We start from the raw sequence: 26,746 nt of genomic DNA, 5'->3' as shown, positions 1-26,746 counted from the left end.
TCCCAGGCTTTCAGTCTCAAACTGGGGCTTCAACATTAGTTCCTCAAGGCTCCAGCTACTTGAACTAAGCAACTACTGGTTCCTCCAGTTCTGCAGCATGCAAACGGCCATGGTGGCACTGTCTGGCATTTGATGATGTAAATCATTCTAATATATCCCCTTTCATTACCATAGGTATACATATCCTATTGATTCTTTCTCCTAGGAAGGACCTGACTAATATATTACACTAATGAAATGATCACTCAGGACAAGTATAGATGATTTCCAACATCACAGAAAGCTTTCTTTTTCTCACAGTCCATGCCTTCCCAAGGGTAAATGGTCTCCTAATATCTATCATCACTGATTAACTTTGAACATTTTTCAACTTCATCTAATAAATCTTTCATTTGTTAATCTGTATACATAATGGTTTTCACTCAACGTTGTGAAAGTAAGTCTATATTTTAAATATCAGAGATTAATTTTTTTCTGTGTTGTTCTATATTATTCCACAGAAGGAACATATGATAATCCATTATCCTTCCCCAGTTGATACATAGTTAGAATTGTTTCTAGTTTATTCTAGGTTTTGTTTATCAAAAATAAAGTTAGGCTGGATATGGTGATGCACACTTATAATCTCGGCAATTTAGAGGTTAATAGAAAGATTGTTGCAATTTCAAGGCCAACATCAGTAACTTAGTGAGACCCTGCTCAAAATAAAGATAAAATAAAATAAAATAAAAAGGGCTGGGCAAGTAATTCAGTTGTAAAGTGCCCCTAGGCTAAATCTCTAGTATCAAAAAATAATAAATTTGGGAGGATGACTGAATAGAGGTACCCAACCTGTACCTGCTCTTCCACAAATAAGAGCCAAAGCAACAAATGTACAGCTGCTTATTGAGGTACATCGTCTTGCTAGAATACCCACAATCAACTGGAAAAAAAGTGAAAACCTTGAAAATCCAGATACTTATGACAGCAGCATAGTAAGGAAAACAAAAAAAAAATACTTTTGTAGCTGAAAAAAAAAACTGGGGTACCCAGAAAACTACCAGGGTGCTATAGCCAGGAACCATCTCGGAAAGAAACTTGCTGTCTAAATTTGGACTGCTCCAAGGGTCAGAAACCCCTGCATGTTCCCATTTCTGAGACCCCACAGATATCCACTGCCCTGGCTCACTGGGTAGCTATGAGATGAAAAAAATTTAACTCTTTCCTGCTCCTGCAGCTACCTCAGCTGGGAGGAATTCTGCCTGGCTACAGTCACCATCTGTCTCTGCTTGATCCCTGTCAGGCACAACCACTGAAATAATCAAGAATAAAAGCCCCAACCATGTCCCACTAGAAATCAACCACAACAGAAAATTTAGATTTGGGAAAATACATGGATACTGAACAACACACTTCTGAATAAACAGTGGGTCACTGAGGAAGTCAGATAAAAAATTAAAATTCCTAAGCAAATGAAAATTGAAACAGAATATACAAAAACATGTAAGACACAAGCAAAGTAGTACTAAGAAAAAAGTTTAAAACAATGAGTGCCTACATCAAGAAAAAAGAAGGATTTCGAATAAGTGATACAATGATGCATCTCAGGAAATTTAGAAAAAGAAATCAAATCCAGAATTATTGATAGGAAATAAATAATAAAGATCAGAGCAAAAAGAAAAAATATACAATGGGTCAATGAAACAAAGAGTTGGGTCTTTGAAAAGATAAAATTGCAAAACTTGCCAGGTGCTGTGACCACACCTGTAATCCCAGTGCTCAGGAGGCTGAGACAGGAGGATCGCAAGTTCAAAGCCTGCCTTAGCAATTTAGCAAGGCCCTAAGCAACTTAGCTAGATCCTGTTTCAAAATAAAAAATTAAAAGGGCTAAGTATTTGGCTCAGTGGTTCAATCCCTGTACAAAAAAAAATATTGACAAACCTTAACTAGACCCACAAAAAAAGTGAAAGAAGACCCAAATAAACAAAAATAGAGGTGAAAAAGGAGACATTGAAACTAATAACAAAGAAACTCAAAGGATGATTAGGGATTTTGAAAACATGTATGCTAAAAAACAAAAATCTAGAAGAACTTGACAGATTTCTGGATATATGTGACCTACCAAAATTGAATCAAGAGGATATAACAACCTAAATAGATCAATAATACTTAATGAGATCAAATCAATAAGTTTAAATTTTTCTTTGGTACATCACAATTATACATAATAGTGGGATTTATTTTGCCATATTTGCACATGCACATTACACAATTTGATCAATCTCATTTCCCAGTACTTTCCAAAGTGAAAATCCAAGGACAAAAGTCTTCACTGTAGAATTTTACCAAACTTTTGAAGAACTAATACCAGTGTTTCTCAAAACAGTCCATAGAATTAAAAGTTTAAACTCAGGCAAGCATTACTCTGTTACCAAATCCTGAAAAAAGGTACAACAAAATTAAAAAAAAATATATATATATATATATGAATATACCTGATGAACATACATGCAAAAATCCTCAACAAATTACAATGAGATTGAATATTGTTATGTTCACATCAAAAATATCATAAAACATGATCAAACTGGTTTTATTGAAGGACTGAAGGATGGTTCAACAAACACAAAACAAAAACAGTAACACATAGATAGAAAGATAAAAATCATATGATCATCTCAACAGATGCAGAGTAACCATGTGATAAAATTCAAGACCAATTCATGATGAGACCTTGTTATGACGGGTATAGAAGGATTATATCTCAACATAATAAAGCCTACGTATGACACAGCTTAGCTAGCAACATAGTGAATGAAGAAATGCTGAAAACATTTCCTCTAAGATCAGGAACAGGACGAAAGTGTCCACACTCACTCTTTTGCCACACTCACTACTAATTGTCAAAGCAATTAGGAAAGAGAAATGACTAAAAGGCATGCAAATTCTATTTGAAGATGATGTGATTCTGTACATAGAAAGTCAGAAGACTCTTCCAAAAGACTATTAAAACTGATAATTCAGTAAAATAGCAGGATAAAAAATTAACATAAGAAAATCACCAGCTATTCTATGTACCAATAATAGATGTAGTGATAAAAATGTTAATGATCCCATTCACAATAGTCACAAAAGAATACTATAAAATGCCAAGGAATAAATTTAACTAAGGAAGTAAAAGAGCGCCACAATGATAATTTTAGAACCCTGAAGAAAGAAAGTTAAGAAGACACTAAAAGGTAGAAACCTCTCCCATGTTTATGGATTGGAAGAGTGGATACAATTAATGTCCATACTTTGCATAGCAATCTAAAGATTCAGTGCAGTCTCCAGCAAAATACCACTGGCATTCCTCACAGAACTAGAAAAAAGAATCCTAAAGTTTATGTGGAAGTACAAACGAGCCTGAATAGCCCAAGCATCCTTAAGGGAAAAAACAAAAACAAAAAACCAAATCTGTGCTGGGAGAGAGCATGGCGGTGGGAAGGCAGTGAGCAGCCCCGTGCCCTGCACCACCCGCCGGCAGACCTCACCTAGTGGGCATCCTCCATCTCTGAGAGTGTTAGGGGACCCCTGTCCAGCTGCTCTCCGCAGAAATCACCAGCGCTGTCACCCCAGCAGGGTTCTGGGCCTCAGCGTTCCAGCAGGACGCCAGGCGTTGGAGCAGGCCCAAAGCCCAAAGTTCCGGTCCACGCAAGGCTGGGCGAGCGCCTCAGCAGAATCACCTATCAACACATCTGCAGATCGCCAAGACCTCGCTCTGCTCCCACGCAGGTCACCCAGCTGCTACCTACCCACCGCACAACGGCCATCGCTCCCCCCACCTCCCCAGACACCAGGCCCTGAAAGCAGGCCTCCGCCATCTTGGCTCAACATTCTCACCACATTAGGTGGGGTCGGTTCCCAGATCAGATCTCCAGCGGCCAGGTACCCGCAGCGGGAACCCAACAGAGTAGCTGCCCAACACAGGTGTGCAGTGCGACCCAGGAGCTGGCTAGGGGTGAGAGTTTCCTCAATTGGGAACTGCTGGGGGAGGGGGAGAGACCAGGAACTGGGAAATCTCCAGGCAAGACAGGAGATAGTACCGGGCACTCAGCCATATGAGCGGTCCCAAAAAGAGACCCGTGAGGTGCAGTCTCCCTGAGGGACTGGCAGGTGCCACTCCCCACATTCAGGCACCCTGCACCAGGACCAGTCTTCCCACCCTGGTTACCTCCGCCATCCTGAGGGCAGAGACAGCAGCTTACAAGAGACGACCCCAACTATTGGATGAGAAGAGAAGCAGGAAAGATAGGGATCTCTAATGCTAGCTACAACCTTGGCTTCTTCCTTCAAGTTTTTTGTTTGTTGGTTGGTTTGTTGGTTTGTTGGTTTTCTCTTCTACCCCTCCATCCTCCGGCCCTCCCACCCCCAACATATGAGAAACCGGGAACTTTGCACGAAATAGGACTTTGAGGACTGAGTCATCTGAATAATATAATATAGAGGTGTTGTACATGCCTTTATTTCTTTTCCTTTTTATTCTTTCATTTTTCTTTCCCCCTCCAAATTTTACTGTTTTAACATCTGTATTTTTCTAAATACATATGTGTGTTTGTTTTCTGTACTCTACTGTCATCCCACGTACTTGCCTACCCTAAATTACTTCCTGTCTATTCTCTTGCTACTAACCCTCTTCACTAGATTTCTCCTTCACACTTCCTAAGATTTATTAACTCTATACCCTCACATCCTACCTCCTCAGCATATCATCCTATGCCCCACCCCCCAGTTCATTGTCCACCGCCAGAAACTGTAAACCTTTTTACAAAACTACTGATTATATTTTAGATAATAATTGAATCCAACATTTCTGTACATTGAGACTAAACTGTAAACGTCTTAATACCAACAAATTGTTCATAGGTGGTATATTATTGGTATTGGGATCTGTTAACATTGCCCTTCCCCACAAAGTAGAGGTCTTGGAACCCTACAAGAGCACTATAAACCTATAGGGTAAAAACAATAATAATCCAGACCCACAGAGCTGGAAAGGAAGACACTCAAGCAACATGAAAAGACAAGGGAAGGAAATGCCCCCAACAAATTAAAACACCACATCCTTAGAATCATTGCCAGCCACAGCAGAAGAAATGACAAGAAGGAGTTCAGGATGTACCTGGTTAAAATGTTCTGTGAACTCAAGGAAGATATAAGAGAGCAATTATAGGCAATGAAAGATCACTTCAACAAGGAGCTACATAAACAAATACAGAAAGCAAAAGATCACCTCAATAGGGAAATAGAGGTGCTAAAAAAAACAGAAATCCTTGAAATGAAAGAAACAATAAACCAAATTAAAAGCTCAAATGAAAGCATCACCAACAGAGTAGACCACTTGGAAGATAGGACCTCAGACAATGAAGACAAAATATATAATCTTGAAAAAAACAAATCTGAAGACATCACAATAGCTCATTTCAAGACATACTATATAGAGAGCAATAGTAATGTAAACCAATGTAGTATTGGCATAAAAACAGACACATACACCAATGAAACAGAACTCAGGTATAAACTAATGTGCCTACAGTCAAGTGAGTTTCAACAAAGGTGCCAAAACATAACATTGGAGAAAGGAGAGCCTTTGCAATAAGAAGGGCTAGGAAACCTGGATACACATGCAAACACACTCACATATACAGGGGTAAGACAACATTGTACATGTACACATTTACTTAAACTATGTACCATATACATTATTTTTTTACTTATGATTTCCATATTTTTAAAAAATATTTCTAGTAACATGGGTTAAAAATTGCTTATGTTTGAAAAACATTCAAGTGGCTTATAGGTTTCAGGATTTGACCTTGCACACACACAGTAGTTTAAATTCCACTCGCACTGAATATTTGTTAGCATAGCAGCACTTGGCTAGTGACAACATCTCTCTTAAATTTGAATTTCCTCCTTCATTTAAACATTAGAATTAGCATCTATCACCATAATCAATTTATAGAAAGAAGTTAATCTCCTTTACCTTGAGCAGAGACAGTTTCTCAAGAACTAATGACAAAACCTTACCGTTTCATATGGAAACACAGGATACTACATTTATGTATTTGGCCAGGGAGGTATCTTTTTACATTTTAAAGTAAAATATAGTTGGATTAAACTGAAATAAAGATATGCTTGAACTCATTTCAGGTTTCCTAGAGTTCCTGTATCCTGCCTAGCCATTCTCTAGTCCACAACCAGAGAGACTGAACCATAAGAATGGACACAAATCGCATCACCACCATGTGGACCTTTAAAAACCTCTGATTGCTCTATTGTATATCCAGTTCACCTTCAATGAATCTGGACAGCTCCAATCAAGTTTTTGTTCATTGCTGGGGACATGGGTCTATTCCATCCAGATCATTGTCCTGGCCTTTTATAAGAAGCCAACTCATTTCAATTTGTGTCCAGGCCCTCTCAGTTAGAAAGAAAAAGTTGTATGGCTAGTTATCATCATCTAGCACAACGAAACCCAGAATGAATAGGATAGTAGAAACCACTTGGGAGAATAAGGCAGATAGGGGTGAAAATGTTGGTTAATGGATACCAAGTTATAGTTATATAGAAGAAATAAATTCTTGAGCTCTATTTCACATCAGAGTAACTACAGGTTACTAAATATAGCTACAGGTTATAAAATGACATATATTTCAAAAAAAACTAGAGGAAACTATTTAGAACAATTGGACAGAAAGAAGGCATGTGTACTTGAAGAAATCTATATACTTTATTTCAACATTATGCACTTCTACACATAAAAGGAAATGTCACATGGTGTCCACACATATGTATATATGTAACATTTTATGTTTGCCCTAAAAATAAATATAAATAAATAAAAATGAATAAAAAAACAAAATTAAAACCAGGTTTCTAAGTTTACTCAGAAAAATAAATTTGACATTTATTACAAAATTACACATAAAAATAAAATCATGAACCCACCAAAAGATATATTTTTGTTATCTTGAGAAAGTAAAAAAAATGCTTTGAATATCTATGGTTACAGACTATCGAATTTTTTTTAAAAATGATGAATGCATAAAAATTTAAATGTCTATAGGAAAAAGGTAAAATGTGCAAGTTGTTTGTTGTAAACTTTCCGATGATTTTCATGATCAATAAGACAATTAAACAGGGAGAGAAACTGTATCCAAGATGAAATAAATGCTGAAAAGAGAGAGTGCCACATCAAGACTCACAAACAGCAATTCAGAGAGAAAATAAAGCATGCATGGTATTGAAGTCTCATGTCCTATTAATAAAAAAGACAATTCCCACTATGCTGAAAATGGTCCTCTCCTGAGGATGTTTCTCAGAGCTCCTTTCATATCCCGATTCCTCAGACTGTAGATGAAGGGATTCAACATGGGTATGACCAGAGTGTACAACACAGACACAATGACATCTTTGTCTTTAGTGCTATTGGATGAAGGGAAAAGGTAGAGTCCAATAATGGCTCCATAGTACAGAGAAACCACAGAGAGGTGGGAGCCACATGTGGACAAGGCTTTGCAGATGCCCTTGATGGAGGGTCTTCTCAGGATGGTGGCCCCAATGTGTCCATAAGAGACCAGAATGCAGATAAATGGCACAGCAATAACCATTGATCCTACAGAAAGGATAACCAGCTGGTTGATGGTGGTGTCTGAGCTGGACAGCTTCACTAAGGCAGAAAGGTCACAGAAGAAGTGGTGGAGAGTGCTGTCTTTAAGGAAAGAAAGACGGCTAAAAGTAGAGTTTGCAAAAGAGCATTGGCAAAGGATAAGACCCAAGACACAATTACTAACAGAAAGCAGAGGTTCTGACTCATGATTCTGGGATAATGCAATGGGTAACAGATGGCCACATACCTGTCATAGGCCATTGAGGTCAGAAGGAAGTTGTCAAGATCTGCAAACAAAACAAAACAAAATTCCTGGGAAATGCATCCAGCATAGGAGATGGATTGAGTGTGCGTCAGCATGTTCATGAGCATCTTTGGGGCTGTGACTGAGGAGAAAGAGATGTCAGTGAGGGCCAAGTGGCTGAGGAAGAAGTACATGGGGGTGTGCAGGCGAGAGTCCAGCCTGATGAGCAGGATGATGAGCAGGTTCCCCAGCACCGTGGTCAGGTACATGCCCAGAAACAGGATGTAGTACATGCCTTGCTGCTCTGGCTGGATGGGGAGCCCCAGGAGGAGGAACTCGGACACACTGCTCTGATTATCCCTCCTCATGCTCTTCTTGTTACCTTTTTCTGTAGACAAAACAAGAGATGGAAATGTGAAAGAATGAGAAGCCATTGGGAATACTATACACCAAAATCATGACTTTGAATTAGTCAGTAAGTGCATTTTAACCTGAATCTCTCAGGCTTTTTGCCACACTGATGGGCTAGTGAGGGTCAGGAAAAAGGATGATATCTGTCCACCTATAAAACAACTGAACATTTTTTGAAAAACCATGAGACATCTGAATGGTTATCAGATCCCACCAGGTTCAAGCTTAAGAAGTCCAGGAGCTCATGATGATAATTTGAAAACTATGTACAAGACCATGTTTGTAACAAGCTAATAGAAAATAAATGATCTGTATGGCTTGTTGGCCTCTCTTAGCCTTCCCCACACCTCTGGAACACACTTTGGCTTTTGTTTTTTATGGATTTAATCAAGATAAGAGAGCAGGGCGGGCTGCTTTGGATTTTCAAGATAGCAGGATCTGGAGAACTGGTGGAAATATCATCTGCAGTGATCCAAACAAGGAATTTAAGAGCATGAATCTCAGCCAATAACAAAATATCTAGTGACAAGCTTTGCAATGCATTCATTGGTCATTCCTTTAAGAAAAGTCTTTCCCACTAAACATTTTCAATACCATATCATCCTTTCTGTAGGAATTTTTGTTGACTGTGCAGCAATAGTAGGTTCTCTTCCAAATCCTACTTCCTATATCCCCATAATGCAAAGCAGGTCATTTTTATGGAAGTCATCAGAATACTGGGAAATACTAAACTTTCCTAGTCATATCTTCTCCTCCAAACAATTACTTGCATCTGTCTAACAAAAGCAAATAATATTTTCTCCTTTTTCACATTTCCTAACTTAGGTTTTATGCCAAAGATTCTTAGCCTGTAATTTTTTGGTCATGTTTCTGACATTTCTTCTATGTTGCTTATAATATCATTCCTCTTCTTCTCCTTCAGATCAGTTCATCTTAGAAATATCCATGAAAGCAATCACAAAGAATAGGAAAGCAGAATATGATAACTCGTCTACTATATTCTATGTAAAGATTGTTAAAACTAAAGGAAATTGTTCTTTGAAAGCTGAAAAATGTCTAACTATCTCTCTCATCCCTCATTTGGGGAATTAACTAAAATTTATATCAATGTACTAATTCTCCCAACTTGATTGAAATCATCTTTAAAACTCCTATGTTTAAAATTATATTAATGTTATATTGTAACCTAGGATGGATTATACATTCAGCTATGTTACTGATTATCATGTTGGTATCAGTTTATGACAGTAAAAATGATAATTAGCTACCTATTGGACATAAAGGTTGTTTCTAATATCTTGCTATTCCAGCAATATTGCAATAAACCAAATCGTTCTTTTGCCTTTTTGCTTACTATCATATATATCTGTAGGATAAAGTCTCAAAAATGGAATTGGAAGGAATGTATATATATGGTTTTGATAGTCTGTCAAATTACAAGAGACTTAGGTGATGAGAAAACCAATACTTTATGTGTTCTTCAAAAGCAGTCCTTAATAGAAGAACCTATTATAGAAAGATTATGATAATGAGTATTCTTATTAAGTGTCTGGAGAGGACAGGGATAGGGTATTTGAGGAACAGAGAAAACTCCACACCATGGTAAGCCTGGGAAATGTATGATTTGGAGAATTATCAAGAAGCCAGAGTATGTAAGACATTTTCTGCTATTATAAAACAATAGTAAACTTTTAAAAATTAAGTAAGGAAGTGACCAAGAATTTCAGAAAGCTTGCTTGCTACTAGGTAGAGAACAGATTATAGCAAGATGAGAGCATCAACAGGAATTTGAATAATTTACTACAGAAATTTAGTTACAAAATACTACTTGTTACACCTGGATGGGGCAGCAGAGATGAACAAAATTATAGAATTTGTAAGAAAACCCAACATCATAAAATGGAGTTAAGAATAAGAAAAGAAGATATGATTTTTCTACCTTTTTCTCAAAAATTAGATGTAGGATCAGTGTGAGACAAATTATGCTATCTGGAGATTTTTTCCCCTGCCTTCACAATTTGGATAAATACTTATTCAAGATAAATTACTCTACACCGAGCTGTCTATCATAATATGATGTGATGAGGGATAGAATCTAGGGATTGGTAGCACATGCTGGACACACACACACACACACACACACACACACACACACATGCACATGCACAGAAAAACATGCGATCATACTGTTTAATGTAAATTCTACCCCTGCTCTGACATGGCCATTAGATAATAAGCATAGATACCTTCAGCTACAAGTCATGAGAAGGTTCTTCTCTGTCCCTCTAGAATGTACAAAATACAGGTAAAGTCTCTAAGGCACTCAAAGTTCCATAGCAACAGAGAGAAGAGCTGTCCACACAGAATCAAAGAAGGTAGATATATAGAGAGTTGGTTCACAGTTCCTGAGAAATTGGTGTGAGTACCAATGTTGCAAACCATGGAGTAGACCTGGGGACAATCCCCCATCTCAGCTCTAAATTAAAGACAAACCAGATATAACTACTTCATCACCTTTGGCTCCCTTGGGTGAAGAGCCACTTGTTGAAGCAGGCATAAGAGAGTTTGCCCTTGGAGGAATAATGACAAAAATCAAAAGACAGCAATTAGAAACTCGATGGTTCACCAGAGTTTTTGTCTTCTCAGTTGACCTTGGGAAAAGTACAATTCAGATTCCATAATAAGCCAAGCAGGAGGTTGGATGTGATAACCAAAGGCTCTTGCTTTTGGCACCATGTTATATCAAGAATATTAGGTAGGCAGAGGATGTAGCTCAGTGATGAAGCATTTGCCTGGCATGCATGAGGCTCTGGGTTCAATCCCCAGCACTCCCCTCCACAGAAAAGAATGCCAGAAACACTCTAACACCCTCAATCTCTGAACAAAAGGGTACATATGGAAATTGTTTTTTAATTATGCAATATAGTTACAGACAATTAAAGATTCAGATACTAATGAACTAGTGAATTAATTTGGTAAATTTGTATCAATGCATAAAGCACATTCCAGAGAGTTCCCTAGCACACCTAGTGAAGATCACCCAGAAGCGATCATTAATCTTTTATGTTAATAATGTGATAATGCGGTTCTGTAGTAGACTGTATTGCTGGCACTGAAGCTGGAATTTGCACTGGAGCTCTCTCTGCCACCATAGCTAGTGCTAGACCTGGACTGGAATGGCTCTAGTTTGAAACTGGCGCTACCTAGATCTAGCTGGAGGGCTGGTGGTAGAGCTGATACTGCAGCTGGCACCAATTCTGGTGCTGATGCTGGAGCTAGAACTGGATCTGACTCTTGCACTTGAACTGGTGGTATAGCAAGCACTTCAGATTGCACTTCATTATAGAGAACCACCAGTCAAGAATTCCACCTCCAGAAGTCTTCTAAGAATCGTCTTAGGCAATTTCCCCAATTTCCCCATAGTGTAGCCTGGCCTCTCTTCTCCTTACATACTCCCATGCATATACCCCTAGTCCTCCTAACCCTCTGGCTCTGCCTCAGTGGGCTCCAGGTGCTGCAGCTGATTCAGGAGATGATGGACATGGTCCCTGTCTGAAGCTTTCATGGATAGATGTTCCACATTCCTGTCATCTCTTACTTCCTGGGGTATCCATTGCAGCTTCAGTTTCATTATCACAACTTCATGCACCACCCCCTCAACATTGCCCATGGGAATTTCAAACCTACCATTCATTGCCCAGGCCTTCCTTTGAAACCTCAGTGGAAGCCTCCAGACCCTGTAATTTTTGCATTCTTCAAGCCTGCAAAACCAGAGCTACGTTGATCATCTGCCAGCAGATTGAGCAGAAGCCACTTGAAACATGGCTACAGGGACTTCTTAGTATGGACATCTGATCACAGTGAAATGAAACCTGGGCTTCTTGTGGGAGAAGGGCATGCTGACTCTCATCAAAGCAAAGTCTTTCCAATGAGTTTTCACTTTCAAACCATTGAGTCTGGAATGGGGGGTGTCTTGACAATTGCTACGATGCTTTCAAGTCATCTTTTCTCTTGTCCAGGTGCAAAGTATTTGGCTTCTTGATAATGATGCTAGTCTTTTCAGCTTCATGGCCCCAACTTTACACAGGTTTTTTCCTGACCCAACTGCATATTGTTTAAATCTTTCTCCTCTGCTTCTTGTTGTAAACCTGTCTAAATGCTGCCAGCAATACCTATGCTGCTGCTGATGGCTCTACTGCCTTGAAGTTTCCTCTACCAGATTAATTAGCCCATTGCCTTTAAGCTCTGTCTCACACTAATTCTCATGTAAAGGACAGGATGTAAATAAATTTTTTACCATAGGTAATGTGGACGGCTTCTAGTCCAGTTTCCAATAGAGTCTTCATTTCCATCTAAAACCTAATGAGTACAGTCTCTACCTTTCCACATTCTCATCAGCATTTTGTTCTTATAAGCTCACACCAGAAATGCCCATTTTGTTCTGCTTAAATTCTAGGCTTATTCTTATATTCTAGGACCCCCCAGGGAGCGGCTTCCTCCACACTACCCCTCCCTGTCTTCCCCCTCCATGGTGAGCAGAGATGGGGCCGCTGCCTCCGAGTGTTCTTCTCCCTAGATGTGGTCGCGCAGCCCAGTCCACCTGGCTTTCCTTTCCCTCCATGCTCCTTCCTGCCTGTGGGCGTGGGGACTCAGGGACCCAGTTCGTGGAGACTGGGTTGGCAGAAGACAGAGAAAAGAGAAGCACTTCTTATATACAAAACTAGTATCTGCTGGAAATACAGAACCACACTTTATCTACCCTCCTGTATTGCTATTCAGGAGTCAGCAAAAGTAGGTGATCAAGCCCAAAGGGGGGTCATGAAAGGTGTTGATGACCTAGACTTCTTCATTGGTGATGAAGCAATAGAAAAACTTACATATGCAACAAAGTGGCCAATCCACCTTAGCACATTTGAAGACTGGGACTTGTTGGAAAGGTTTATGGAGCAAGTGATCTTTAAATATTTAAGGGCAGAACCTGAAGACCATTATTTTCTTTTGACTGAACCTCCCCTGAATACTCCAGGAAACAGGGACGATACTGTACGGTAATAGACAGTGGAGATGCTGTCACTCATGTTATTCCCTCCAGAGCAGTCTGTGGAAACCACAAAGGCAGTAAAGGAACGCTGTAGTTATGTCTGCCCAGATTCGGTAAAAAAGTTTATCAAATATGACACAGATGGATCAAAGTGGATTAAGCAGTATACTCGAATCAATGCTATCTCAAAGAAAGAATTTTCTATTGATGGTTATAAGAGATCCTTGGGACCTGAAATCTTTTTTCATCCAGAATTTGCTAATCCAGACTTTACACAATCTATCTCAGAAGTTGTAGATGAGGTAATTCAAAATTGTCCTATGGATGTCAAATGTCCTCTCTGCAAAAATATTGTCCTTTGGAGGTTCAACCATGTTCAGGGACTTTGGACATTGCATGCAAAGAGATTTGGAAAGAACTGTAGATGTAGATTCCAGGCTGAAATAAAGTGAGGAATTGAGTGGTAGTAGATTAAAGCCAAAACCTATTGATGTACAAGTTATTACACACCACATGCAGCCATACACAGTTTGGTTTGGAGGCTCAGTGCTGGCTTCCATGCCTGAGTTCTATCAAGTATGCCACACCAAAAAGGATTATGATTAAATTGGACCTAGCAATTGTCGTCACAATCCAGTGTTTGGAGTCATGTTGCAATTGGTTTCAGAGTTATTGGGGTTATGGAAGTGGAGAAGAGAGAATCTTTTTCATTACCTGTTTTATCTGGATGGCTGGTTTTGTGGTTTCAAACCTGACTTGAAATAGTAAGACCAAACATGATTATACAGGAATATTTTAATAAGTGTATCAACATGCAAATGTAGAAGAGAGCCAAATGATCATTTTTCTTTAGATTGAATATTTGAATCTTCTGTATAGCAAAAACAAGCGGGTTTTAGTTCATTCTGTGCCCTGATACTTTGTATATTATTAAATTATCCAAGATTTGATGGAATTTATCTGTATATAGATAGCTCTATAATGCTTGAATTGAACACTTCCAAGTGTGTAATGCATTTGTTTACATTTCATGCTTTTTGTACTTTGATGAAAAAAGTCAAAGAAAACTGTAGTATTTGAGGAAGAAAAAGTGACCAAATAAAGGACAAATTCAAAAATCCTCATAAGACTTGGTGTATGCAGGGATTCCAGAAAACCAATGGTTTTCTTTGCAAGTGCTTTTGGAACTAAGAACCTAGTATCTTGGACTAACTGATGCCTGCTAGTGCTTTCTGATGACTCACATTCTGTTTCTTGCTATAACAGAAAAGACAAGGCTGTTGGGCCAGTGTTGCACTTCTCTAGTGTCATTTGTTATTAAAGGGAAAAAAACAATAATTTGATTACCAAAATTGTTATATTTAAAGCCTAATACCATTCTAATAAAGTCAGACATTTCATTAAAATAAATAAATAAAGTCATTTGATTTATATGAAATATTCAGCAGTTAAAATTGAAATATCAAAACAGAAGTGATACATGCATTTATCAACATGTCAAATGACTCCACTATTATGTATAACTCTAATGCATTCAAGGATTATTTAAAATAGTAAAGATGCTTGGTATCTCCAGGGGAAAGAAAAACAATTGAGAAGGACAATAGAAACTCCAAAAATATTGATAATTTTCTATTTTTTAAATGAATATTTCTTTTAATATTGCTATTTAAAATGCATTCATGTCACATATATATGTACAAATAGGTATGTACATATATATAATGTAATGTTATATATGCATGTATATATTTATATGATATTTTGTTGTCATGCTATTTCAATATTTTTGTAAAGATGAAAATACAATTTCCAGCAAAATGGGAGCAATTTAGCCAAGGGTTGAAAAGTATCCTCATAAATTACAGGATTCAAAGTAAGTATCTGTGTATCATTTGAGACCTATAACAATTCTGTATGGATCATTGCCTGCTCTTTTATGAAAGCCATTTATTTTGTTATTAGGTCAACTCATTAAAAGGGGGAATATGTGTGATGGACAGGGACACCTTAAGAAAATGAAAAATATAAGAGAGAGAGTAATGCAAGTATGCTTGTAAAAACCATTCCCAAATCTTAAGATCAAAGTAATCAGACAGAAAAACTATCTGGGATGAATGGCAGATAGAAAACTAGAGTGCCACATCAAGATTCATGAAACAACAGCATTTAAGAGAGGAAATGGAAGACATGTGGGATCAAGAAGATCTCATATACATACAGTAAAAAGACAGTCCCACTATGCTGAAAATGTTGCTCTCCTGAGGATGTTTCTGAGAGCTCCTTTCATATCCCGATTCCTCAGACTGTAGATGAAGGGATTCAGCATGGGAGTGACCAGAGTGTACAGCACAGACACAATGACATCCTTGTCATTAGAGTTATTGGATGAGGGGACAAAGTAGAGTGCAATAATGGCTCCATAGTACAGAGAAACCACAGAGAGGTGGGAGCCACATGTGGACAAGGCTTTGCAGATGCCCTTGATGGAGGGTCTTCTCAGGACACTGGCCCCAATGTGGCCATAAGAGACCAGAATGCACAGGAGTGGCAGGGTAATGACCACCACTCCTACAGTGAGGATGACCAGCTGATTGATGGTGGTGTCAGAGCTGGACAGCTTGAGTAAGGCAGAGAGGTCACAGAAGAAGTGGTGAACAGTGTTGCCTCTAAGGAAAGAGAGACGGGCTAGGAGGAGGGTGTGCACAAGGGCAATGGCAAAGGACAAGACCCAGGACACAAGAACTAGCAGGAAACAGAGGCTCTGTCTCATCATTCTGGTGTAGTGAAGAGGGTGGCAGATGGCCACATACCTGTCATAGGCCATTGAGGTCAGAAGGAAGCTGTCAAGATCCACAAAAGATAGGAAAAAATATGCCTGAGAAATGCACCCAGCATAGGAGATAGATTGAGTCTGCATCAGCATGTTCATGAGCATCTTTGGAGCAGTGACTGAGGAGAAAGAGATGTCAGTGAGGGCCAAGTGGCTAAGGAAGAAGTACATGGGGGTGTGCAGGCGAGAGTCCAGCCTGATAAGCAGGATGATGAGCAGGTTCCCCAGCACCGTGGTCAGGTACATGCCCAGGAACAGGGCGTAGTACATGCCTTGCTGCTCTGGCTGGATGGGGAGCCCCAGGAGGAGGAACTCAGACACGCTGCTCTGATTGTCCCTCCTCATGCTCTTCCTGTTACCTTTTTCTGTAGAGAAAACAGGAGATGGAAATGTGAAAGAATGAGAAGTCACTGGGAGTATTACACAACAACATAGATTTTCAGCTAATTAATATGTACGTACATGTTAACTGGAGTATCTCCAACTGTCGCCACACTAATGCTCTAGTGATTGTCTGTACAAGCTGTGTTATTTGACCACCTAGGAACTAACACCATATCTTTTGGAGAAACCATGAAATAGGGGCTGGGGTTGTGGCTTAGAGGTAAAGTGCTTGCCTAGCATGCATGAGGCACTGGGTTCGATCCTCAGCACCACATAAAGTGAAAAATAAAGACATTGTGTCCACCTAAAAAAGAAAGAAAGAAAGAAAGAAAGAAAGAAAGAAAGAAAGAAAGAAAAGAAACCATGAAATCAATGAATGATCATCAGATGAGGCCAGGTGCCAACTTAAGAAACCTGTGAGTTATAATGCAAATCTGACATTAGGGAAGTAAGTTTGTATGTTCACAGTTTTGATGGACTGTCCTATTTCATGAGACTATGGTGTTGAGGATGCTGTTTCTCTCATGTACTTCATGGAGTTATGGATATAAAAGTTTGTCATATGAATATCAAAGTATGGGTACTGTAGTTAGGTGTTTGGGGAGGACAGGACCTGGGCACAGGACAGAGAAATTGAAGAGCATGATCACCCTGGGAAGGACATGGAGACCTTTCTGACATGATAGAAAGTTTCAGTGCTATTCTCAAAGCAAAAGTATACCCAAGAAAAGATTTGAATAAACACATAAGTGAAAGTTTTAAGTAACTTGCTCTTTACTGGGTAGAGAAGCAGATTTCAACAAAGCAAGAGATTCAGCAAGAAACTGAATAGGGGGTTACGGCAGCAGTTTAGACACAAAATAACACCTGTTACACCTGGATTGTGGCAGAAGAGATGAATAAAATTTCAGAGATTTGGTATAAAATTTGGTACAAATCCCCAAAAGACTTAATAGAATAAAGATAAACAAACGGAGGCATGTTTTCTCATATCTTCTCAAAATTAGACTTAGAACCCATTTGAGAAAATAATTCAACATGGAGATATGTTTTTTTTCCTATCCTCTCAAAATTCAGATAGCTACTCCATTTAATATGAGTGTCTTTACAGGGTGCTATTTGTCATAGTGTAGGGTGAGTGTAGTAGGAGCTAGGGATCAGTAGCATACACTAGACACAAACATACACAAACACCTACAATCAAATTATTTAATATAAATTCTACTTCTTCTCTGACAAGTTTCCTTAGATGATGAGTAGAGTTACCTTCAGCTATGAGCCAGGAGAAGTTTCTTGCATTTCTCTCTAGCAGGCTCAACATACAGTAAAACAGGTGGTTAAACTACACGGGTCTCAGAATGCCACTGGGACAGGCAGAAGACCTACCAGTTCAGAAGTATTCAAGATGCGTATATGGAACATGAAATCAGAGTGAGTTCTAAGTTGACAAACCACGGAGATGCTCTAGGGGTCAATTACACTATCCCCAGGTCAACTAAACATGAATAGGATATAATTACTTCATTGCCTTTGGCTCCCTTGGGGGAAGAACTACTTGTTGAAGCAACATGAAAGAGTTCACCCTTGGAGGAATAATAATAATAACCATTAAGAACCTGGTGATCCACAAAGCTTCTTGCCTTCTCTTTACATTAGAAAAATGTGACTGAGAATCCATAATAAACCAGGCTGTAGCTGAGTCTGATATCAAAGTTTCTACTTCTGACCCCATGCTAAATCAAGAACACTAGAAACACTCTAATCCTGTCATTCCCTGAATAAAAGAATCAGAAACTTATAACGATCATCATTCCTGGGCCCAGGAAATGCAATGCAGTTTCTATAAATCCCAGCCCAAAGGCTGAGCTGTCAGCATTTTGCTATGTAAGTTACTCACAAAACCATAAAATAGCTCCTTAATGTACGATTTCACTCAACCCTTTACAAAAATGATTTCAATTCCATTGAATATACCTTTTAGTCAGCTTTTTCACTGTCAGGTCTTTTAGTCCTGACAAGGACAGTTGTGGAGGAGGAAAGTTTATTTGTGGGCTCACAGTTCTAGAAGTCTCATACCATGAACAGCTGGTTCTGCTCCTTGGGGCATCAGGTGGGGCTGAACACCATGGCAGAAGAGTGTGGTGGAGGGAGCAGCTCACATGACGATCAGAAAGGAGAGAGAGAGAGAGAGAGAGAGAGAGAGAGAGAGAGATTTCACTTGCTGGACACAAAATATATACCCTCAAAGGTAAACCCCCAAAACCAATCTCCTCAAGCGATACCCTGCCTGCCTTTACTTACCACTCTGTTAATTCCATCAGGGGATTAATTCACTGGTTGGGTTAAGGCTCTCATAACCCAGTCATTTCTCCTCAAAACCATCTTTCATTATCTCACATATGAGCTTTTGAGGGACACCTCATATCCAAACCATAAAATAGGTCTACTCTACCATTTCTTCCATGATTGGTAGATAACGAACACCTTGTGCTCATTATTAAAGGTGAAGATATATGAAGACTTATGCTATTGGTTGGTTCAGTTCAAGTTAGAAATCAACCTGCACATGGAACTGCTATTTGAGTGAAGTAATCATGTAAGATATTTAAGCCTTTGGAGTGGTTCTGGGTCCTATGGGTCATGGTTGACTACCTGCTGCCTTGATGATAATGCTCCAGTGGACCTGCGTGTTTCCTAGAAGTCAAAGGTCAGCAATCCTTCCTTCTCAAACCAGAACTTCATGGTCACCTCCTCTTTTCCATGCTTTCATGGAGATTAAAAAAAAAATTACTCCTCATGATTTCTCAACTAACATAGCAATATGAGACCTCTGAGAAGATGGCAGAATAGAGAGGTCACTAAAAGAAAATGAGTGCCAATCGAGAATACTGTACCCAGGCCATGACCCTGTGCAGGGCTCCGGGCTTCAGCAGTTCCAGTAGGATTCCTGGCTCTCAATACTGAAAATCTGAAGGACTAGCCACCCAGGGCTCACCAATGCCATAGCAGAATCACCTATTAATACATCTGCAGATCTCCAAGACTTCACTCCACCCCATGAAGGTCACTCAGCTACTACCTACCCACAGCACAATGCCATCACCCAGGTTCCCCCACCCCACCAGACACCCCACACTGAAAGCAGATTGCCGCCATCTTGGCTCGATATTCTCACCATATTAGGTGGGGCAGCTCCCAGATCAGATCCCCAGCAGCCAGGTACCAGGTTTGCAACCTCTGCCTCTCCCCAGTGGCAGTAACCCAACAAAGTAGCTGCCCAGCACAGGTGCCCAGTGCGACCAGGGCACCGCCCAAGGGAGCTCCAGTGTGAGAGATTCCTCAATTAGGAATTGCTAAGGGAGAGGGAGGTGGGCTAAAGTTTGGAGCCTAACAGAGAAACCAGGAACTGGGAAATCTCCAGGCAAGAGAGGGAGATAGTGTCGGGCGCTCAAGTCATACAAGCCGTCCCCAAAAGATACCTGTGACCTGCAGTCTTCCTACAGGGATTGGCAGGTGCCATTCCTGCTTCCAGATGCCCTACACCAGGACCAGTCTTCCCACCGTGGTTACCTCCACCATCCTGAGGGCAGAGACCCCAGCTTAAAACAGATGCACCACCTATTGGATGAGAAGAGAAGCAGGAAAGATACGGATCTCTAAAGCTAGCTACAACCTTGGCTTCTTCCACCCAGGTTTTTTTTTTTCTCTTCTACTCCTTCATCCTCAAGCCCTCACACCCCAACATATGTGAACCCAAGAACACTGCATGAAATTGGATTTTGAGGACTGAGTCATCTGAATAATATAATATAGAGTTGTTGTATATGCCCTTTTTTCTTTTCTTTTCCTTTTTCTTCTTTCATTTTTCTTTCCCCCTCCAAGTTTTACTGTTTTAACATCTGTATTTTTCTAAATACATATGTGTGTTTGTTTTCTGTACTCTACTGTCATCCCACGTACTTGCCTACCCTAAGTTACTTCCAGTCTATTCTCTTGCTACTAACCCTCTTCACTAGATTTCTCCTTTACACTTCCTAAGATATATTAACTCCATATCCTCACATCCTACCTCCTCAGCATATCTTCCTACACCTCACCACCAGTTCTTTGTCCACTGTCAGAAAATATAAACCCTTTTACAAAACTACTGATTATATTTTAGATAACAATTGAATCCAATATTTCTATATATTGAGACTAAACTATAAACGTCTTAATACCAACAAATTGTTCATAGGTGGTATATTATTGGTATTGAGATCTGTTAACATTGCCCTTCCCCACAAAGGAGAGGTCTTGGAACCCTACAAGAGCACTACAAATCTATAGGGTAAAAACAATAACACCCCAGACCCACAGAGCTGGAAAGGAAGACACTCAAGCAACATGAAAAGACAAGGGAAGGAAATGCCCCCAACAAATGAAGACACCACATCCTTAGAATCATTGCCAGCCACAGCAGAAGAAATGACAGAGAAAGAGTTCAGGATGTACCTGGTTAAAATGTTCTGTGAACTCAAGGAAGATATAAGAGAGCAATTATAGGCAATGAAAGATCACTTTAACAAGGAGCTACATAAACAAATACAGGAAGCAAAAGATCACCCCAACAGGGAGATAGAGATACTGGAAAAAAAAACAGAAATCTTTGAAATGAAAGAAACAATAAACCAAATTAAAAGCTCAAATGAAAGCATCACCAACAGAGTAGACTACTTGGAAGACAGGACCTCAGACAATGAAGACAAAATATATGAACTTGAAAAGAACATAGACCACACAGTGATAATGGTAAGAAACCATGAGCAGAACATTCAAGAAATACGGATAGCATAAAAATACCAAATTTAAGAGTTATTGAGATAGAGGAAAGCATAAAGGTCCAAACCAAAGGAATGAACAATGTATTCAATGAAATAATATCAGAAAACTTTCCAAACATGAAAAATGGAAATCCAAATTCAAGAAGCCTACAGGATGCCGAATGTACAAAATCACAACAGATCCACACCAAGTCACATTATAATAAAAATGCCCAACATGCAGATTAATAAAAGAATTTTAAAAGCAGAAGAGAAAGGAATCAGATTACATATAGGGGAAAACCAACTAGGATAATGGCAGATTTTTCAACACAGACCCTGAAAGCTAGAAGATCCTGGAACAACGTATGTCAAGCTCTGAAAGAAAATAAGTACCAACCAAGAAAATTGTATCCAGAAAAATTAAGCTTTAGATTTGAAGATGAAATTAAAACCTTCCATGATAAACAAAAATTAAAGAATTTATAGCTAGAAAACCAGCACTACAAAACATCCTTGGAAAAATATTCCATGAAGAGGAAACAAAAAACAATGATGAAAATCAGCAGAGGGAGGTGGTACCCAAAAGGAAAACCTAATCAAAGAAGAAAATCAAGTTAAATAACAAAAATAATTAAATATGGCTGAGAATACAAACTATGTCTCAATAATAACCCTGAATGTTAATGGATTAAACTCACCAATCAAAAGACATATGCTAGCAGATTGAGTTAAAAAAGCAAGACCCAACAATATGCTGCCTCCATGAGACTCATCCGATAGAAAAAGATATACACAGGCTGAAGGTGAAAGGTTGGGAAAAATCTTACCCTTCAGTAGATGAATAGGTAAAAAATGTGGCATATATACACAATGGAATATTACTCAGCAATAAAAGAGAATAAAATTATGGCATTTGCAGGTAAATGGATGGTGTTGGAGAAGATAATGCTAAGTGAAGTTACCCAATCCCAAGAAACCAAATGCTGAATGTTTTCTTTGATATAAGCATGTTGATTCATAGTGGGGTAGGGAGGGGGAGCATGGGAGGAATAGACGAACTCTAGATAGGGCAGCGGGGTTGGAGGGAAAGGAAAGGGGAATGGGGTTATTAATGATGCTCGAATGTGATGATCATTATTATCCAAAGTACAGGTATAAAGACACGAATTGGTGTGAATATACTGTGTATACAACTAGAGATATGAAAAATTGTGCTCTGTATGTGTAATAAGATTTGTAATGCATTCTGCTAACATATATATATTTAAAAAATAAAAATAAATTTAAAAAAGAAACAATCTGTGAGGTGAATAGAGATCCTACATCTTAGGAGAAAACTTTTACCCCTCACACATCAGATAGAGCACTAATCTCTAGGGTATATAAAGAACTCAAAAAGCTAAGCACCAAAAAAAACCAAACAAACAAATAATCCAATCAGTAAATGGGCCAAGGACCTGGACAGACACTTCTCAGAAGAGGATAGACAATCAGTCAACAAATATATGAAAAAAATGTCCATCATCTCTAGCAATTAGAGAAATGCAAATCAAAACCACTCTAAGATATCAACTCACCCCAAGGCAGCTATTATGAAGACAAACAACAACAAGTGTTGGTGAGGATGTTGGAAAAAGGTACACTCATACACTGCTGGTGGAACTTCAAATTAGTGCAGCCAATATGGAAAGCAGTATGGAGATTTCTTGGAAAACTGGGAATGGACAAACGTTTGACCCAGCTATTCCTCTCCTCGGTCTATACCCAAAGGACTTAAAAACAGAAAATATTGAAATATTTACACAAAATTTAGGATACCCATTTCCTTCTGAGAGGAACCATAAGAGTAGCTTGTGGGTAATGTAAAAGTAGATTAAAATGTTGTTTTATTAAGAATAAATATTTGTGACTGGAAATACAGCATGCATAGAGCTAAGCATTCAGTAAAGGCACAATCTGATGAACGATCCCAGAGGAAACACACCTACGTAGCCATCATTCAGATAAAGAAATAATCCTTCATATTGCCCCTTTCCATTCTTTCACTTAAGTGCTAATCTTATGGAAATTTTATTCCAATTAAACCAAGTATCACTTTGGAGAATTTTTAACTTTCATCTTGGTATCAGTACCCTGAGAAAGAACATAAAACTTAGATAAAATGCAATATTACTGAATGTTCTCTAATCTTAGAACTAAAATTATTTCTCTTTCTATAGAATAAACGTATATTTCTGATGTAATATCTTTTTGGAAGTAGGAGGTTCACATATGTTTACATTGTAACAAGTCATCTTTTTTTAGAGAGAGAGAGAATTTTTAAATATTTTTTGTTTTTTAATTTTCGGTGGACACAACATCTTTATTTTATTTTTATGTGGTGCTGAGGATTGAACCCAGCGCCCCATGCATGCCAGGCGAGCGCGTTACCATTTGAGCCACATCCCCAGCCCAAGTCATCGTAACTCTTCAGATTGATGAGACAGCATGTTTACAACTATAACTCTTACACTTGACAAAAAAGTGAAGGTTAATCTGAATTTCTCTCTCACTCGAGTTTTATACCGACCTTATAATATGAGCATTGTTATCAGTGTTCTTAGAAAATGTGAATAATCCCATGTCTGCAAACACTGAACAAGACTTCCAGGAAAGACACTTGTTTGTTAGTATGCTATAAGGTCCATTCCCTTACCAAATATCACTGCACAATTTACTTACAGCCCCCTTTCTACTTAGGGGAAATCTGCAAACATACAAGGAGGTTATGAGAATAATGGAGTGACTGCCAACAATACTCCATTCAGCATGGCATGGAATGTTCTCACCCTCCATCCTCTAAATCAGCAATTCTCAAAGCAGGTGATTTATCAGAGTCTCTGCAAAGGGGTCGGGAGGGGGGGCATAAGTAGCAATGTGGAAACAGCAGGGCTTTTCTCCATTGCTTTCTTTGTGTTTAGTCTTGATATTGAACATAATTTCTAGTTTGAAACCAATATAATACAAGAGAATAATGTTTCCTGTAATTTAGGATTAGGTAATAAAATTTAAGATCATGGTTAAAAGTTAAATTTCTTTACCATCTCCCGGCTTTCTCTTAGTCTCCCAGCTATACATTCAGACATTCATAATATCATAAACCATGAAATCTAAAGATGGAAACAGGAGTTCCATGAACTCAGGTCACTCAAAGTCTCGCTTGTTCCTCTTGCAGTGGCTGTTTGACTTTGAGCATCTGTCTGGGAGAGGCTGAGCTAATGCCCATTCTTTATTTGTAAATAATTTTTATATTAATAGTTATGTCACATGAAAAAACTGAGGGTTACAGGAGAATGACATGGAAGATAGATTTCCTAAAGCTAAGATTTTGAGGAGCATCATGGTGTGTCTGTGAACCTGTATGTTTGACAGACAGGAAGTCCTAGAAGGTGGGAAAGAAACATGGAATTGTCAAATCCAAGCAGGGGACCAAGACAGGAAATGGACCATTGAAATAAAGAGAAGTTTGGATCAAACTAGTGGTAAGACCAGTAGTTGTATCAGTTAGCTTTTGCTGCTTAATAATCCCCAGACTTGGTGCTTTAACTAGTTGTTGGTGAGATGATCCTACAAGCTGGAGATTTGGCCTGGGCTGGGCTCAGCTGAAAGGTGCATCTGGTCTTGCCTAGGTTCAGCTGATCTCAACAGGAACTCATTCATGCCCCCACAGACACTGACCAGGTCACCTGGAAGCTGGCTGTTAGCAGGGGCACCTTTGTTCTCCAAGTGGCCTCTCATCTCTGTGCAGCCTAGCATACGCTGGCTTACCTGGTGGTCTCTGGTTCCAAGAGCAGCAGGAACACACACTGCCTCAGCTTGGAAATATAATAACATCGTTACTATATTATATCATTACTACAAAGCTATAGTCAAATTAAATCACTAGATCTGCTCAGATTCAAGGGGTGAGGAAATAAATTCCACAATTGAAAGGAAGGGATGCAAAGTACTGTGACCACTTTTGCAATCTACTACAGCCACCTGCACAAATTTTTAGATAATTATCTCAAGAAGCATCTCTAGAAGAATTAAGAACATGAGTGGGTAAACATCACTTGGTAACTGTAACCACTTTTCTGTAAAGCATCCTCAGAGCCAATTTCATGTCTTTATTCCTCAGGCTGTAGACAAAAGGATTCAACATTGGTGTCACCACTGTATACATAACTGAAGCAATGACATCCTTGACTTGGGAATTGTTTGAGGAAGGAAAGAAATAAATAATTGCAAGGGTCCCATAGTACAAAAACACCAAGAAGAGGTGAGAGCCACAGGTGGACAGAACTTTGCAGATCTTCTTAGTGGAGGGGACCCTTAGGACAGTGGCCCCAATGCAGACATAAGAGCCCAAAATAGCACTCAAAGGCAGGAGCGTTAACACTCCCCCCTCAGCGAGGATAACTAGCTCATTGAGGGAGTCATCTGAGCAGGTCAGCTTCAGGAGTTCAGTGAGTTCACAGAAGTAGTGGGGGATGGTGTTGTCAGCACAGAAGGACAGGTGGCTCAGGAGGAGGGTATGCAAGAGGGCATGTACACAAGAGAAGAACCAGGACCCAGCCGCCAGTAAGACACACGGCTCCTTCCTCATGATGATGGCGTAGTGGAGGGGGTGGCAAATGGCCACATACCTGTCATAGGCCATCACTGCAAGAAGAAAATTGTCAACACATACAAAAAGTAAGAAAAAATACATCTGAGAAATGCATCCTTCATAGGGGATGGATAAGTGCTGAGTCTGCATGTTCCTGAGCATCTTAGGGACAGTGACAGATGATAAAGAGACATCAGAAAAGGCCAAGTGGCTGAGGAAGAAGTACATGGGGGTGTGCAGGCGAGAGTCCAGCCTGATGAGCAGGATGATGAGCAGGTTCCCCAGCACCGTGGTCAGGTACATGCCCAGGAACAGGGCATAGTACATGCCTTGCTGCTGTGGCTGGATGGGGAGCCCCAGGAGAAGGAACTGGGACACACTGCTTTGGTTCATGGCGCTCTTCTCCTTCTTGGGGACAAATGAGTAGGAAGTGTGAGAGATGAGATGTGGTGGTTTTCCTCACCAGATGTGCATCATAGCCACATGCTGTTTTCTCTGGGGACTGTATTAAAATTCAGAAAAACTTCACACTTTGCTGTCTGACTCTCCAGTCTGCTTCATTCTGGAAACAGGTCATCAGATTTTCAATGCAAACAAGGTTTCCTTCAAGGGAGACAGTGTAAATTTATTCATTTACTCAACCACATCCCACACACTATTTTTGGAACTGGGAATCTCACATAAAATTAGATTCCCTAAGTCTCTTCCCTCTTGTAGCCCACACATTATAAGCATTTTATAGACAACTGAGCAAGACGGATGACTTCA

The 26,746-nt window shown here is 39.4% G+C and overlaps 2 protein-coding genes and 1 pseudogene across 2 annotated transcripts; all 3 read right to left on the bottom strand.

Annotated features, from left to right (window-relative positions):
- Window positions 1-7,304: 7,304 nt before the first annotated feature.
- On the bottom strand, window positions 7,305-8,242 carry LOC144254349 (olfactory receptor 1J21-like; annotated as a pseudogene).
- A 4,267-nt stretch (window positions 8,243-12,509) lies between these two features.
- On the bottom strand, window positions 12,510-16,504 carry LOC113197840 (olfactory receptor 1J21-like). The gene is made up of 3 exons (XM_026410339.2): window positions 15,589-16,504; window positions 13,746-13,764; window positions 12,510-12,546 (listed from the first exon to the last, which is right to left on the bottom strand). The coding sequence occupies exons 1-3, from the start codon at window positions 16,502-16,504 to the stop codon at window positions 12,510-12,512; spliced, it is 972 nt and encodes a 323-aa protein (XP_026266124.2).
- An 8,934-nt stretch (window positions 16,505-25,438) lies between these two features.
- On the bottom strand, window positions 25,439-26,371 carry LOC144254348 (olfactory receptor 1J1-like). The gene has a single exon (XM_077797362.1). The coding sequence runs from the start codon at window positions 26,369-26,371 to the stop codon at window positions 25,439-25,441; it is 933 nt and encodes a 310-aa protein (XP_077653488.1).
- Window positions 26,372-26,746: the final 375 nt, after the last annotated feature.

This window comes from Urocitellus parryii, chromosome 4, assembly GCF_045843805.1.
Source record: "Urocitellus parryii isolate mUroPar1 chromosome 4, mUroPar1.hap1, whole genome shotgun sequence".
NCBI lineage: Eukaryota > Metazoa > Chordata > Mammalia > Rodentia > Sciuridae > Urocitellus > Urocitellus parryii.
This window is presented reverse-complemented; position numbering and strand designations above follow the sequence as displayed.